This window comes from Quercus lobata, chromosome 1 (genome assembly GCF_001633185.2).
Source record: "Quercus lobata isolate SW786 chromosome 1, ValleyOak3.0 Primary Assembly, whole genome shotgun sequence".
Taxonomy (NCBI): Eukaryota; Viridiplantae; Streptophyta; class Magnoliopsida; order Fagales; family Fagaceae; genus Quercus; species Quercus lobata.
Genome location: NC_044904.1, coordinates 25453582 through 25471294, shown reverse-complemented (window position 1 = coordinate 25471294; position 17713 = coordinate 25453582). Strand labels below are relative to the sequence as shown.

At 32.8% G+C, this 17713-nt stretch overlaps 2 protein-coding genes and 1 pseudogene across 2 annotated transcripts; all 3 read right to left on the bottom strand.

Moving 5' to 3' along the window:
* Positions 1-2253: 2253 nt before the first annotated feature.
* LOC115990272 (peroxidase P7-like) lies at positions 2254-3950 on the bottom strand. The gene is made up of 3 exons (XM_031114140.1): positions 3710-3950; positions 2912-3106; positions 2254-2814 (listed from the first exon to the last, which is right to left on the bottom strand). Exons 1-3 carry the CDS (start codon positions 3926-3928, stop codon positions 2254-2256), a joined length of 975 nt encoding a protein of 324 aa, XP_030970000.1. The 5' UTR covers positions 3929-3950.
* Positions 3951-9372: 5422 nt separating this feature from the next.
* Positions 9373-11032, bottom strand: LOC115990202 (peroxidase P7-like). The gene is made up of 3 exons (XM_031114073.1): positions 10814-11032; positions 10031-10225; positions 9373-9933 (listed from the first exon to the last, which is right to left on the bottom strand). Exons 1-3 carry the CDS (start codon positions 11030-11032, stop codon positions 9373-9375), a joined length of 975 nt encoding a protein of 324 aa, XP_030969933.1.
* Positions 11033-11951: 919 nt separating this feature from the next.
* LOC115991574 lies at positions 11952-16513 on the bottom strand (annotated as a pseudogene).
* Positions 16514-17713: the final 1200 nt, after the last annotated feature.

Below are 17713 nucleotides of genomic sequence, written 5' to 3'. Positions count from 1 at the left end.
TAACCTTTTTCTGGTGTTTGGTCCGAGGGCTGAGTAACTTAAAATTCTCCTTGAGTAGTTGGTTTCCCTATAGGTTTGAGTCCGAGGACCATGCAATACCTTGGTTCTGTCCAAAACTTGATTTTGATAAGTAGTTGGTTTCCCCATAGGTTTGAGTTCGAGGACCATGCAATACCTTGGTTTTGTCCAAAACTTGATTTTAATAAGTAGTTGGTTTCCCCATAGGTTTGAGTCCGAGGACCATGCAATACATTAGTTCTGTCCAAAATTTGATTTTAATAAGTAGTTGGTTTCCCTATAGGTTTGAGTCTGAGGACCATACAATACCTTGGTTCTGTCCAAAACTTGATTTTGATAAATAGTTGGTTTCCCCATAGGTTTGAGTCCGAGGACCATGCAATACCTTGGTTCTGTCCAAAACTTGATTTTAATAAGTAGTTGGTTTCCCATAGGTTTGAGTCCGAGGACCATGCAATACCTTGGTTCTGTCCAAAACTTGATTTTAATAAGTAGTTGGTTTCCCCATAGGTTTGAGTCCGAGGACCATGCAATACCTTGATTCTGTCCAAAACTTGATTTTGATAAGTAGTTGGTTTCCCCATAGGTTTGAGTCCGGGGACCATGCAATACCTTGGTTCTGTCCAAAACTTGATTTTGATAAGTAGTTGGTTTCCCCATAGGTTTGAGTCCGAGGACCATGCAATACCTTGGTTCTGTCCAAAACTTGATTTTGATAAGTAGTTGGGGGAATTAACCCCTCGGCTATGGCATGAGACCTTAGTTTTGGGGAAATTAGCTCCTCGGCCAAGCCCCTAGAACCATCTGTGTGGCTGACGCTACAAAACGTAGCCCCTAGTAAAGAAACATAGTCTCTAGTGGAACTTTACGCTAGAATACTACAATCGGTCATTGAAAATGATAAAGGGACTCTCTCGACCTACCGCCTGTGCCAACACACAAGCCTTCCCCACAGACGGCGCCAATTGTAAGGACACAGTTTGTAACGAACCGTAACAAGGTTGAGTTTGCACGTGAAAAGACCCAAACAATATCATTTATAGAGCGTGGGTTTGAAAGGCTAGGTCTTAATCACCAGACGGCGGGTTTTCGTGGTGTTCATACATGGTTTAAATTGTGTTCGCCCTGTGAGTCTTTCTCCTGGAGGCGGGCTGGGAGGCTCTGGTTTTTGGCCATTTTTCCCAACCCCTTTCACCGGATTGCTTATTTTTCCTTTTATACTAGCCTATCTTCCTTATTCAACGTCCACGTGTGGGGTTTGATTTTTCAAGACTGATACTTGTCCCATCAGCCCATATCCAAAGTGGTTGGGGGTGGTTATAAAAGCTGAATGGTATGGCTCTGTTAGGTGCAGAGTATTGAATGGCAGCAAGTGCAGTTTTTCCTTTGTCCTTGGTCGTTAAACTATCCAGGGTGTCCTTCCCTATTGACATAGATATTTTTAGATTTTTTTTTTCAGACTGTTTCTGTTCCGTTTTTGTCCTTCCTTCCAGGGGGATCTCGGACATGCCGAGGACTGAATCGTCCTCGGCTATGTCCCAGGACTATTTTGTACATGTATTACCTATCCTTGGCTATAACCTTCCTCGGTTCGGGCCTTGGGTCCCAATGAATAAATGGGCCAGGGCCACAGATTATCGGGCCCTACATATATATATATATATATATAGATTAACAATAGTTTCAAAGTGAATTTACTGAAATAGCACTAATCAAATTTATTATGTTTTGTGAATAGACCATGATAGCATAGGCCCAAAGTATAAACTATGTCTATGGTATAAAGACTTTTTTTTGAGAATCGATCAAAGACTTAAATAGTTACATCTTCAATAGTCAGTTCTAAAAAGTTCTATGTTTTGTAACTACTGTGATATTATAACGGCACAATTAGATTTTATACAAAACTATGATTCCCGAAAGTTACGGTATTCTTATGATTATGATTTTGTATAAAACTTTCGGTATTCTCATGGTTTTTTATAAACCTAAAGTTGACCAAAAGGTCTGCAAACTGTATGCTAATTTTAACTTTGTAAGCATCAACTTAGAAATAAATAGTCATTATTTTTCAATTACATAACAAAAGTAGTACACACTTGAGATGCCATTAACATTGATAGTTAAAAAAAAAAAAGGGGGCAAATGATTGTTAAAATCTGGTGGGCAAATTTTATAGTTGCCACTTTATTGAAAGAGGATTGAATATGCTGGAGTAAAGTTCATTCTTCTGTTTTAGTTGACTCTTCTGCAGTTCAACCTGATCTCTCCTAAATTGCCAGTGAGAGGTTTCATATTACCCATCTTGATCATGGAAACACCAAAGTCTTTAGCAAAGCCGCGAGGGTGGTTACTGTAGTACTGCACTAGCTTATCACTGTCACTACCGTTATTCTTGAAGAGCTCCTGATCAGAATGAAGGAGGCCCTTATTTTTCAGCAAAGCCTTGTAGTACACTGTATCAAATTTCGTTGTAGTTGCATCCAGTGGCTCTGTGTTGTTATCTCCTCCATTTACAGGGCACCCTTGTTGCATGGAGCCTGCAAAGCTTTTGTCAATGTTGGTATCATTGTAAATCCTAGCACGGAAAGTGGTGCACCTAGCAAGTCCTATGCTGTGGCCCCCTGAGAGGACAACAAGGTCTTTCAAGTCTAGCCCATGAGCTTGAAAGTTAGAGATAAGCTGAGAGAAGCTGAAAAATGGGGGTGGAAGATTGGTATTTGCGTCGTTCCTGCTTGCATTTCTTGCGTCTCTTCTGCCTAATAATACTTTGTAGCGAAAGAAACGACCTCCCAACTAAAACACAAAGCACAAGAATAAGATATATTAAGACTTTGTATTAGGAAATTTGTTATATTTACATGGAATAGAAGATTTTTATATCAACACTTACAATTTCAACAGAATCACGAGCTGCCAAAGCTAAGATATCTGCACATGAAACCAAACTGGCATTGCAATGTTTGTCAACTGCTGCTTTGATTTCGTCGACAACATCAAAACCCCTAAGTGAATTCAAATTTGGACGCGCTGTCTTCTCACCAGTGAAGTTTGCTGTGTCATCTAGCAGATTTGATCCATCACAACCCTGTCATTGCAAACACGTCTTGAGCATTCAAGAATAGGGTTTAATTACTTAAAAATTAATTACTAGTAACTTAGACTTTGTAGTTGGTAAGTTAATCCTACATCCCTTTTCCTTATCCAAGCCCCATTTGTTTTTTGTTCACCTTTCTGTATATTATATACCATAAGGCTCAAAGTCATCTTGGATCAATGTAATTTTCTCCAGTGTGCTTTTGAAACAACATGAGGCCAAATTTTCAATTATTTCTTGCACCAAATTGGAGTTATTTATATGGAATTATATATTTAAAATATGGTATCGGGAACATCAACTTCATTGTTCCTGAATAGTAATTGACTAGTTTCACTGACCTGCAAACAATGGAAATAAGCCTGAAAATAATGTAATGCTTTACTCACCTACTCGAATGTTATTTCTTGTCTAAGACATGGCCAAGTAATTAGTACTACAAGCACTGACCAGATGCCACTGCTAGTTGAGGTATGGTTGAGTTTTTAGAAAGAAGTTTATGCCCAAGCAAATGCCTAGTGCAAAAAAGAAGCTAAACATATCTAATGGAACAATAAGAAGCAAATCTTAAGGAAAAACACACATCACACTTACGTTAACAAAGCAATCATGGAAGTGAAGGCGAAGTAGTGATGCTCCCATGCGTGGTTCGCGAATAATAGCCCGCTTGACAACTGATCTTATGACAGGCAATGCCCGAGGGCATACTTTCTGGTAAAAATCAGCACTTAATTGTGCAGATGTACTTGTAGGGATCAGAATGGCAGCAAAAGCAAATATAACACACACTAGAAGAGATTGAAGAGCAGCCATGGGTAATAATACTATTAGCCCAGGTACTTCTTCCAAATTGGTGTGCAATTATGGCTATGAAGTATGTGTTTATATAGATGGAATATCACACCATTAGTCTACTGGTTTCCTTCATTTTCATAATATTTTTTAGTTGCTATATGATGATTCTTTAACTAAAGAATGCTAGCTAGCAGGAACAATGAGCATGAATTCTGTATCATGTTTTCGTGGAGACCTTGGGGATGGGATAATAACTATTTTAGTACCATTGACTAAAAACAAAGTCTGTCCTTTTAAAAAAATTTTGTTTTTATTTTTTAAACGTTGCGATCCTAGTAGATAATACGGGATATGATCAGATAAATAAATTATATGATGTTATACTGTGCTGGTTGAATGCCTTACTGAGACCTCAATTCTTTAAAAAAAAAAAATAAAAAAAAAAGGTGGTGGGATTCACATCCACATAAGTGACCAAAAAACAATTATAGAAATACGATTATACATGTTTTATAAGAATTTTTTAATTTTTTTTTTTAAACTGCTTAAAATTTTGCCTTCCACCCCTGATGTAGAGCAGACAACACATGCCTTCCTGGAGTAGTAGGAGGACAGAAAGTTACAATGCAAGATCAAAAGGGTACTAGTAAAGGTCATCGGAGTGATAGTGTCGGAATAGTATAAAATTTGACAGGTTGAAGGGAAACGACGTTCTGATCCAGCTTCATAAGTTATGAATGCCACCAAAATTTAGGTAAATTCCTTCATTAAGGTCCCGAAAATAGTGTTTTTGTTATTTTTAGTAATATTTATTTTTTCTTAATAACTTTTAGTTTAAAAGTTATAATAAGGTCCCGTCTGTTTTGGGACAACCCTTATGGTCAGTATTTATGATTTTGTATTCAACTCAATTTTGCCATTTTTGGTAAATTTCGGTATTTTGTCACCTAATCGCGTAATTAGTGTGAATTAGGGTTTTTAGACTTTTTTCTCAATATTTTTATGTTTTGTAGCCATCAGAGGTGATAGGCTAAAAACGAATTGATCCCTTGTGATTAAATTAATTGATTAATTAGTCAAGTTATTAATTAATCAAATTAACATGCAAAGGCGTGGTAGCACAAACGAATCACCAATAAACTAATTATGTAGCGGAAAATAAATGACACGGTGATTTGTTTACGAATGGGGAAAACCTAACGACAAAATCCCCACCGTGTGATTTTTAGGTCACCACTCCCGAAACTCCATTATTATCACAACAAGCGGTTACAAGTAAAGGAATCCCAAGTACCTTACCAACCTACAGTTGAACCCTTACCCCAATACCCAATTGGACTTGTTCTGTAGTGACAGTTTCCCTTTTTGATGCACGGCTTCCAAGTACGTGACTAACAAATTGCGCGGATCCCAGTACGCGACTTCAATCACCAACTAAGAAGCTTATTGGCTGCAAAATTCTCCAGTTCATCCACACGATGAAGATCAAGAAGATGCTTGGTTACAAAACCCTACGGTGCATATATACAGCAACTTCTTCAAGAGAAAAAGATGAACTAAGGGCAAGAACTTCGTCTCCGGTCACAATTTGCTTGAACAGAGTTTGCTCAATGCTTGTGCAACTTGTGAACTACTTGACGGCTCTTAAAATAATCTTTTTATATGTTTAGGGTTAGAAGAAAAGAAGACCTAAACACATAATCACGGATTCCAAGAAATCAAATCAGAATTCTGAATTTCTTAAATCTTGACAGATAAGCTGTCGAGCAGCTATCGAGAAGGTGTCGAGCCACGGGCTGAATAGCTTCCTTAAGCCTTGATAGATGTAGCTATCGAGACTTAATAAATTTGCACTTTTCAGCTTGTTTCTTGGACAGACTTAATGACTTCAACACTTGATCTTGAAACCTTATTTCTTGAAATATTTAAACACATCCTAGAACTACCCAATTACAAGTAAAGTGCGTTTTGTCAAAGAATTAGCCAATTACATAAAATCATGACATATGTTCTTAACATGTGAACCACATATGTTTTAACAAGAGGCAAATTAGACTATTATCAATAAACACAGACTTTTGTCAAAGTATTTCTCTAGTAAATTCTAGTTTTCTTCTCCTTCTGGATTCAGGGAAACCCCTCATGGATTCGAAATTTACTACCAGCAACTAACAGTTTAGTTTTTGTTTCATCAAGAGAGCATCATGTGTGCTTTCTTTAGGCTTCTAAGATATCAACCCCCATTTGATTGGTCTTACACTTTAGGTGTTAGGACATATGTGAATCATGTTAAGTACATATGTCAATATAAAATTGACTAATCCTTTGACAAAACGCACTTTACTTATAATTGAGTAGATCTAGGATGTGTTTAATACTTCAAGAAATGAGGTTTCAAGTTTAAGTGTTAAAATCATGCAAGTCTGTCCAAGAATCAAGTAAAGAAGTGCTGGATTTTAAAACTCGATAGCTAGTATCTATTGAGGTTTAAAAGACTGATTAAGCTCGATGCTCGACAGCTTCTTGATAGATAGGTATCTATCGAGGTTTATGAAAATTAGTTTTTCAGATCTGATTTCACTCTAATCTGTGAATAGATATTTAGGTTTTCTTTTCTCACAATCCTAAACATATATAAGGATTATTTTAAGGGCCATCACAGCTGATGCATCTCATTGCAAAAAGTTTTTCACAAGCATATTGTGAACCAGAGATATATGCCATAATTCATCTTTCTATTCAAGAAGCTACTGTGTTTGCTTACAAATTAATTCAGGAGACTTGCGTACGGATAAGCTTTTTAAACCTACGTATAGGTTATTTATTTAAGCACCATTTAAAAAAAAATTAAGAATAATTGTAATTTTATCCACATCCAACAATTAACAAATTTTAATATAAAATAAAACACTAATACAAAGTACAAACCCACATGTACAGGAGCTGAACCTGCTGATCTTTAACTTAGTTGGGACTAATTAATCTTTTGCCTTTTCTTTATACTACTAATTTCGCAAAGGATCTTATATAATGTTGGTTTCAAGAATATGGTACGGTAGGCGCGTGGCAAATACCTTCTAGTACTCTACATGTTAAGGAGATTGAGAAAGAAAATGAATGGATTAACGTTGTTGAGGGTGATTTAGGGACACTAAATTTTACTACATATGCTATATATATGTCTTATAAAATTATGTGAAATTTTTTAACAAAAAACACAATTAAAGGAAATTATCATTTTTTTTTGGGGGGGGGGGATTTATTATGTTATTGATATAATGCCAATCACATTTATTTTTATCTTGATTTATAAATTATTTATAATAATTTATTTCTTGATAATTGGGGAGTGGGGATTTGAATGTTTAATGCCTTAATTAGGAGAAAATCTTGTATGTGTTGATCTTATGAGACTGACACAAGAGGCTCTTAGTTTTATAATAAAACTAGTGTATAATCCTGTGCATATGCACAAATACATGTATATTTAAAAATAATTACAATTACACATATATATATATATATATATATATGATTTAGAATTTAATTGGATTTAGACTCTATAATTTTTGCATCTAATAATTTACTTGCCAAAAAAAAAAAAAAAAAAAAAAAAAAAAAAAAAAACAAGCAAAAGATGGGACATATGGCACAAAATTGAACTCTAGTTAAAATTTAATTTAGAATCCAATTGAATTTAGACTCTTTGATTTTTACACCTAATAATTCACTTAACAAACAAATTTTAAAATTAGATGAGACACGTAGCGCAAAATTATACTACAATTTAAAATTTTATTGGATTTTCTCTTAGTTTTGGCTATTAATATATACTAGCTTGTAACCCTATGCATATGCATGGATATACTTAAAAGATAAATATTAAGATGTATAGTATAATTCTTATATATATAATTTAAATATTATTGATAGTCATTCTTATATATATATATTTTAAATCTTTAGAAAGTGTTGTAAGAATATTATTTAAGTAGAAAATGTGAATTGTCCATTTTAAATTTTTTTTATGTTATTAATTCTAAACTCTTTGGTTTTTGTATGCAATACTCATTTAAATGAATATTTATGATGTGGTCTCACATTTGACTTCAAAATTAAGAAATAAAACTTTCTCTAAAAATAAATAATTTAGAACACATGACACAAAATTGGACTTCAATTCTAGAATTTAATTGGATTTTCTCTGAGCTTTGTATATATATATAGGGCTGAGTTCAAGTTACACCTGGTGTAACTCTAAATAACGTTACACCACCCAATAATTTGTTATAGAATTTATATTTTGAAAATCTTATCATTGATTTACATGTTCTATATGTTTTTAACATTCATACTAATTTTCATGTTAATTAGATATTATTTACCATTCACTCTATAAACTCATCTTTTATGTATTATTTTAAACTACAAAAACTTGAATTTTAAAAAATGATTGATGATATGACTATTAACTTTGATTACCTTAAAATTTTGCAAGTATGGAAAATATACAAAGGTAACATAATCTAACGGGGAATTTGACAAAATTCACATTCAATTAAAAAAAAATTTGAGTGGTGTAACATTACTTAGAGTTACACCAAGTGTAACTTGAACCAAACTCATATATATATATATATATATATATTAATAATAGTTTTAAAGTGATTTTTTTTTTTTGAGTAAACAATAATATTTATTAGAATATACACGAAAATAGTAATATTAGTATTTTAAACCAGGTTTATAATACATTACATAATCAGAGTACAACTATAAAAGGGCCTAATATTTATAGTTGTAGACTGGAGTTATAAACAACGGACATTAGACATACACAACAAATTTGGGCTAAACATCCCTTTTTTTTTTTTACTGATATATATAGCACTAATCAAGTTTATTATGTTTTGTGAATAGACCATGATAGCCTCGGCCCAAAGTATAACCAATGTCTATGGTATAAAGACTTTTTTTGAGAATCGATCAAAGACTTAAATAGTTACATCTTCAATAGTCAGTTCTAAAAAGTTCTATGTTTTGTAACCACTGTGATATTATAACTGCACAATTGGATTTTTTACAAAACTGTGATTCCCGAAAGTTACGCTATTCTTATGATTATGATTTTGTATAAAACTTACAGTATTCTTATGATTTTTTTATAAACCTAAAGTTGGCCAAAAGGTCTGAAAACTGTATGCTAATTTTAACTTTGTAAGCATCAGCTTAGAAATAAATACTAGTGTCATTATTTTTCAATTACATAACAAAAATAGTACACACTTGAGATGCCATTAACAATGATAGTTAAAAAAAAAAAAAAAAAAAAAAAAAAAAAAAAAAAAAAACAACAACAACAACAACAGCAAATGATTGTTAAAATCTGGTGGGAAAATTTTACAGTTGCCACTTTATTGAAAGAGGATTGAATATGCTGGAATAAAGTTCATTCTTCTGTTTTAGTTGACTCTCCTGCAGTTCAACCTGATCTCTCCTAAATTGCCAGTAAGAGGTTTCATATTACCCATCTTGATCATGGAAACACCAAAGTCTTTAGCAAAACCACCAGGGTTGTAGCTGTAGTACTGCACTAGCTTATCACTGTCACTACCGTTATTCTTGAAGAGCTCCTGATCAGAATGAAGGAGGCCCATATTTCTCAGCAAAGCCTTGTAGTACACTGTATCAAATTTCGTTGTAGTTGCATCCAGTGGCTCTGTGTTGTTATCTCCTCCATTTACAGGGCACCCTTGTTGCATGGAGCCTGCAAAGCTTTTGTCAATGTTGGTATCATTGTAAATCCTAGCACGGAAAGTGGTGCACCTAGCAAGTCCTATGCTGTGGCCCCCTGAGAGGACAACAAGGTCTTTCAAGTCTAGCCCATGAGCTTGAAAGTTAGAGATAAGCTGAGAGAAGCTGAAAAATGGGGGTGGAAGATTGGTATTTGCGTCGTTCCTGCTTGCATTTCTTGCGTCTCTTCTGCCTAATAATACTTTGTAGCTAAAGGAACTATCTCCCAACTAAAACACAAAGCACAAGAATAAGATATATTAAGACTTTGTATTAGGAAATTTATTATATTTACATGGAATAGAAGATTATTATATCAACACTCACAATTTCAACAGAATCACGAGCTGCCAAAGCTAAGATGTCTGCACATGAAACCACACTGGCATTGCAATGTTTGTCAACTGCTGCCTTGATTTCATCGACAACATCAAAACCCCTAAGTGAATTCAAATTTGGAAGCGCTGTCTTCTCACCAGTGAAGTTTGCTGTGTCATCTAGCAGATTTGATCCATCACAACCCTGTCATTGCAAACACGACTCGAGCATTCAAGAATATGGTTTAATTACTAGTAACTAAGACTTTGTAGTTGGTAAGTTAATCCTACATCCCTTTTCCTTATCCATGCCCCATTTGTTTTTTGTTCACCTTTCTGTATATTATATACCATAAGGCTCAAAGGCATCTTAGATCGATGTAATTTTCTCCAATATGCTTTTGAAACAACATTAGGCCAAATTTTCAGTTATTTCTTGCACCAAATTGGAGTTATTTATATGGAATTATATATTTAAAACATGGTAGCGAGAACATCAACTTCATTGTTCCTGAATAGTAATTGACTAGTTTCATTGACCTGCAAACAATGGAAATAAGCCTGAAAATAATGTAATGCTTTACTCACCTACTCGAATGTTATTTCTTGTCTAAGACATGACCAAGTAATTAGTACTACAAGCACTGACCAGTTGCCACTGCTAGTTGAGGTATGGTTGGGTTTTTAGAAAGAAGTTTAAGCCCAAGCAAATGCCTAGTGCAAAAAAGAAGCTAAACATATCTAATGGAACAATAAGAAGCAAATCTTAAGGAAAAACCCACATCACACTTACGTTAACAAAGCAATCATGGAAGTGAAGGCGAAGTAGTGATGCTCCCATGCGTGGTTCGCGATTAATAGCCTGATCGACAACTGATCTGATGACAGGCAATACCCCAGGGCATACTTTCTCGTAAAAATCAGCACTTAGTTGTGCAGATGTACTTGTAGGGATCAGAATGGCAGCAAAAGCAAATATAACACACACTAGAAGAGATTGAAGAGCAGCCATGGGTAATAGTACTATTAGCCCAGATACTTCTTCCAAATTGGTGTGCAATTAAGGCTATGAAGTATGTGTTTATATATATGGAATATCACACCATTAGTCTACTGGTTTCCATCATTTTCATAATATTTTTTAGTTGCGATATGATGATTCTTTAACTAAAGAATGCTAGCTAGCAGGATCAATGAGTCTGCATTTTGTATTTTGTTTTCGTGGAGACCTTGGGGATGGGATAATAACTATTTTAGTACCATTGACTGAAAGCAAAGTCTGTCCTTTTTAAAAAATTTTGTTTTTATTTTTTTGACGTTGTGTTCCTAGCTAGTAATACAGGATATGATCAGATAAATAAATTATATAATGTTATACTGTGCGGGTTGAATGCCTTATTGAGACCTCAATTATTGAACTTATTGTATACACCCTGTCCAAGTTTTTATAAAAAATAAAAAATCACCGTTTTTGAAAAAACAATTAACAAAGCGTGTTCTATCCCAAAAAAAAAAAAAAAAAAAAGGAAGAAGAAGAAGACAAAGCGTGGTGGGATTCACATCTACACAAGTGACCAAAAAACAATTGTAGAAATACGATTATACATGTTTTATAAGAATTTTTTTATTAAAAAAAAAGGCGTAAGATTATGCCTTCCATCACCATTTGATTGGTCTTGCACTTTAGGTGGCATTGGTAATGTAGTAAAAAATAAATAAAGTTTGGCTTAAATATAGTTGTCAAATCGTTAGAGATTTATTAATTGTAATTTATAACAGGGTATTTTCCACCTACCATGATTCAGGGAATTTGCGATATTCTTATAAATTTTGTAACATTAACGTTGCCCAAACGATCTGCAAACTGTATGATAATTTTAATCGACAACTTTTTTGATAGATAATTACTAGTGTCATTATTGACTGTTCTGCTAGTTGACTTTCCTGCAATTCAGCCTGACCTCTCCGAAACTGCCAGTGAGAGGTTTAATATTACCCATCTTAATCATGGAAACACCAAAGTCTTTAACAAAACCACCAGGGTTGTAGCTTTAGTACCACACTAGCTTATCACTGTCACATTCGTTATTCTTGAAGAGCTCCTGATCAGAATGAAGGAGACTTATTTTCCAGCAAAGCCTTGTAGTACACTGTATCGAGTTCCGCTGGAGTTGCATCGAGTGGCTCTGTGTTGTTATCTCCTCCACTTACAGGGCACCATTGTTGCATGTAGGTTGCAAAGCTTTTGTCAATGTTGGTATCATTGTAAATCCTAGGACCGAAGGTGACGCACTTTGCAAGTCCAATGCTGTGGCCCCCTGAGAGGACAACAAGGTCTTTCAAGTCTAGCCCATGAGATTGAAAGTTAGAGATAAGCTCAGGGAAGTCGGCAAAAGGCTTTGGAAGAGAGTCATTTGAATCTTTCAAGCTTGCATTTCTTGGGTCTCTTCTGCCTAATAACACTTCGTAGAAAAAGAAATGACCTCCCAACTAAAACACAAAGCCCAATAATAAGATATATGAAGATTTTGTATTAGGAAATTTATTGTATCGAATAGAAGATTATATCAACACTCACAATTTCAACAGAATCACGAGCTGCTACAGCTAAGATGTCTGCACATGAAATCACACTAGCATTGCAATATTTGTCGACCGCTGTCTTGATTTCATCGACAACTTCGAAACCCCTAAGTGAATTCATATTTGGGAGCGCTGTCTTCTCACCAATGAAGTTTTCTGTGTCATCTAGCAAGTTTGATCCATCACAAGTTCACAACCCTGTCATTGCAAACACGAGTTGAGTATTCCAAGAATATAATTTACTTAAAAATTGATGACGACTAGGAACAAAGTCTTTGTAGTTGGTAAGTTAATCCTACATTCCTTTTGCTTATCCAAGCCCCCTTTTTTTGGTTCACCTTTATTCTGTATATATATTGTATACCATGAGGCTCAAAGGCACTTGATTTATGTAATTTTCTCCAGTGTGCTTTTGAAACAACAACTAGGCCTAATTTCAATTATTTCTTGCAAGAAATTGGAGTTATTTATATGGAATTTTATATATATATATATATATATATATATTTATATTTAAAATAGGGTAGTTAGAAGTTAGAAGATCAACTTCATTGTTTGTTAATAGTACCTTCATTGACCTACAAATGATGGAAATAAACTTGTTATGAGTTTATATGCTCATGAGTTGAATATTGGGTTGTACTTTTAGCATATGTGGACTAGGCCTACTTATCAAAATAATAATATTTTATTATTTTAATTTTTGAGTCAGTTAGTCTATGCACATCAGTTATTATTGAAACAAAGTGTCTGTTCAGTAATGTATAATTTTTCATAATCTCTTATTCATAAACACAATGCAAATGATGATACAGACACAGAGAGAATAGAAGAAAAGTTACTGTATCGGAAGATTCACTCCATACTAGTTTTTCAACACTTGCAACTAAGGTAAATGTAATGCTTAACTCACCAACTCTAATGTTATTTATTTTTTGTCTAAGACAAGACCAAGTAATTAGTACTACATGCATTATTTGGATGCCATTGCTACTTGAGGCATGGTTGGATTTCTAGAAAGAAGTTTCAGCCCAAGCAAAAGCCTAGTGCAAAATAGAAGCTAAACGCATCTAATGGAACAATAAGAAGCAAATCTTAAGGAAAACCCACATCACACTTACTTTAACAAATTGGAATTATACATGTCTATAATCTTTAATGTAAATAAAATTGAAGATGTTGGATTGTTTGGTTGATCTTATAATATTGTGACATAAACTTTTGAAATTCCACAAATTTACACGTCATTATTTTAATATATATTTTTAATTAAATTTAAATTTAAAATTATATATATTATATATTATTAGAATCTTGACACATTATATTTTCTTTAAATGGTAGAATATGTAGTTTTATATACAAGCATAATTATAATATATGCCCAATGCTAAAATATATAGTCTCATGAGTAATTATTTAGTATTCCAAGAGCATAATAAATATATGTTTTTCCCTCTCACATAATAATAAATTTATGATGAGATCCACTGTATTAATGTGAGAGGGGAGCACTTATTTACTATTCCTCCAAAGCACTAAATAATTATACATAATTTCATATATAAACATAATCATTTATAATTACAAGAGTTACTGATTAGTGTGTTAATACATATACTTTTTTTTTTTAAGAACTAACAACTTTAATAGTACTTTCATTGACCTGCAAATGATGGAAATAAACCTGCAACTAATGTAAAAGTAATGCTTTACTCACCAACTCTAATGTTATTAATTAATTTCTTGTCTAAGACAAGACCAAGTTATTAGTACTACAAGCACTAACCAGATGCCACTGCTAGTTGAGGTATGGTTGGGTTTTTAGGAAGAAGATTCAGACCCCAAGTAAATGCCTAGTGCAAAATAGAAGCTAAACATATCTAATGGAAGAGAAGTGTTATGTTCATAATATTTACATAATATTTTCACAACAAATTATAGGTGGTAAGTTGTTATTGGTTCCAATTTAAATTACTTTTTTACCCACTCATAACAACCTCTAACAACCTACCACTTAAAATTTATTGTGAAAATATCGTGGATATAGCATTTCTCTTAACGGAACTACAAGAAGTAAATCTTAAGAAAACCCACATATATCACACTTACGTTAACAAATTGGAATCATTTATATGGAGTTATATATATCTATAGTCTATAATCTAAACAAAAATAAAAAACGATTGACTGATGGTTTACCTCATGATATTGTGATATAAACTTTTGAGATCTCACAATTTTAAACATCATCATTTTAATATATATATATATATATATATAATTATATTATATATTATTAGAATATTATCATATTATATTTTCTTTAAATGGCATAAAAATAATTTTATAGATCAAACAATAAATAGCATCCAATTTGAATTGACATGCATGTTAAAAACATAATGAAAATGCAATTTAAGAGTTAGACTTTCAAAATAGACAAAGCTTAGTTACTAAATTGGTTGTAGCATAAGACTATAACTTTACTCAAAATCTTTTTATTAGAGGTAAATATTGACAAATTTACCATTTAATTATATCTTCTTCTTATATCCTCCATACTTGCAAAATTTATAAAAAATTAAAGATTAATAACTATGTCATTAATAAATTAATTAAATTACAAGTTTTTGTAGTTTAAGATCAATAGCTAAGTTTATAAATCATATAGGAAATAATATTCGATTGACACAAAATTTGACATGTGTATTAAAAGTATAAAGAACATGCAATTCAAAAGTTAGATTTTCAAAATATGTAATAATATTTATTTTATTAAGTAAGGTTGTAATCTTAGACTACAACTAATTTTATAACTAAATTTTATTATTTCAAAATTTGCATTAATTGAATGAAAAGATATAAGAGGAGCTTGAAGGGTTTATTTTCAAACTAGTTTGGAGAGAAACTTTGTCTATGGTACGGTGGAATATGTAGTTTGATATGCAAAAACAATTATAAGAAACTAGTCTAATTTAAGTGTATATGTATTTGAAGGTCCCTCTTGGAGGGTTGAACTCCGGCTCTTACCCCCCCCCCAAACACTTACGAGTCCAAATCTTCTGTCCCACTTTTCCTGCTCCACTCGATACTCCACCAATAAAAGCTTACCACGTGTTAACATAATTAATTAAATACTATCATTAATTAATAATGGTAATATTAATAAGTCAATAATTATAGTATTTAATTAATTATGTTAACACGTGGCAAGTTTTATTGGTGGAGTATAGAGTGGAGCAGGAAAAATGGGACAGAAGATTTGGATTCAACACTTACACTTTTGGAGTGATTACCACACGGTGTGCAGTAGTAATAAATGTCTATTGCTAGAATATATAATTTCATAAACAACTATTCAATGTTTCGGAAGTACAATAAATACATACTCAGTCCCTCACATAATTGTTAGTTTTACATTTGTTAGTATTACAAATTTGTAACTTTGAATAATATTGAACAAATGTAAGACAGGCTATTAGACGTGAACCACACATTTACTGTTCCCCCAAAGCACTGAATTACCATAATTATCGAATCCAAAAAATAGATGCCTTTAGTTTCATATATAAATAAAATCATAATAAATACCTATAATTTATATTAAACAATAAGTCTATAATATATATTAAACTTTTCCGTACAATAGATTTTGCATCTTCAGGAAAACCCATATGACACTTGCGTTAACAAAGAAATCATGGTAGTGCAAGCGTAGTAGTGAAGCTCCCATCCGGGGTTCACGTCTAATAGCCTGTTTGACAACTGATTTGATTATATGCAATGCCCCTAGGCATACATTCTGGTAAAAATCAGCACTTAATAATTGTTCAGATGTACTTGTAGGGATCAGAATGGCAGCAAAAGCAAATATGAAACACACTAGAAATGATTGAAGAGCAGCCATGGGTGTTACTATAAGTTAGTTCAGGTACTACTTCTTACAAATTGGTGTGCAACTAAAGCTAAGAAGTTTGTGTTTTTATAGATGGAATATGAGAATATCACACCATTAGTTTACTGCTTGTTTCCACCATATTCGTAATAGTTTTTAGTTGTTACGTATGATGATTCTTTAAGTAGCGAATGATGAATGGAGGAATGGGTAGCAGTTCGCAATGGCTCGCTGGGATATATATTGTTTATTCATGTTTATATCATTGACTAAAAACGAAGTCTTTGAAGTTGCACATTCCTTTGTTTAAAAAGAAGAAAAGAAAAGAAAGAAACAGTTGCGTTCCTAATACCGGATATGATCAGATATATTGCTATATTATGCTCAATGTTTGCCTAATTGAGACCTCAATTCCTGAACTTATTGCACATATTTTTTATTTTTTATAAATAAAAATAAATAATAAATAAAAAAATCACTTCTTTTTTGGAAAAGCAAATGACAAAGTGTGGATTTACATCCATACAAGTGATGAATACAAATCATTTCACTTTCCTTAAAACATAACCAATGTTTAAATTGAATAATAATAATAATAATAATAATAATAATAATAATAATAAATCAAACATATGATAAATAGGATTAGTGAAGTATAAATTAAGTGAAATGCGAGTAGAACAAATGATTTGTATTCATAACATAAGTGACCAAAAACATGATCGTAGGAACGATTCATACTCCATTTGTTTTTTTTTTTTTTTTTTTGTGGAGTAAAGATACTCGATTTTATTGATCTTGCACATTAGGTGGCATTGGTAAAGAAAAATAAATAAATTAAGGAATCTTCTAGCTTCAAATTAACGACGTTCTCTTAACAAATGAAATTAATGGAGCAACATTTTTCAAAAGCCAAAGTCAAGCAATATTAAAAAGGTTCTCTTAACAAATCAAATTAATGGAGCAGTAAACCTCCTCTCTTTGCCCCCCAAAAAAAATACTGTTCATAAACCTTATAATGGTTTTAGAATTGAAGTAGTCGATGGACTGATGACGAAATTCCATATCAAATAGGAAGGAATTACTTGCTCAAATAAATTTTTTTTTTTTCTTTTTAAAAGGGAGGAATCAGACTTTCTTTTGTTCATTAAAAATGTATCTAGAATTTTATTTTCTTTCTTAGGCTAGGCAGAAATAATTTTAGAATTGAAG

Coding starts and splice junctions, on each gene's coding strand:
- LOC115990272 (XM_031114140.1), bottom strand. CDS start 3,928: ATGGCTGCTCTTCAATCTCTTCTAGTGTGTGTTATATTTGCTTTTGCT. Junction 3,107..3,709: donor TCCATGATTGCTTTGTTAAC/GTAAGTGTGATG, acceptor TTGCAATGACAG/GGTTGTGATGGATCAAATCT. Junction 2,815..2,911: donor CTCGTGATTCTGTTGAAATT/GTAAGTGTTGAT, acceptor TTTGTGTTTTAG/TTGGGAGGTCGTTTCTTTCG.
- LOC115990202 (XM_031114073.1), bottom strand. CDS start 11,032: ATGGCTGCTCTTCAATCTCTTCTAGTGTGTGTTATATTTGCTTTTGCT. Junction 10,226..10,813: donor TCCATGATTGCTTTGTTAAC/GTAAGTGTGATG, acceptor TTGCAATGACAG/GGTTGTGATGGATCAAATCT. Junction 9,934..10,030: donor CTCGTGATTCTGTTGAAATT/GTGAGTGTTGAT, acceptor TTTGTGTTTTAG/TTGGGAGATAGTTCCTTTAG.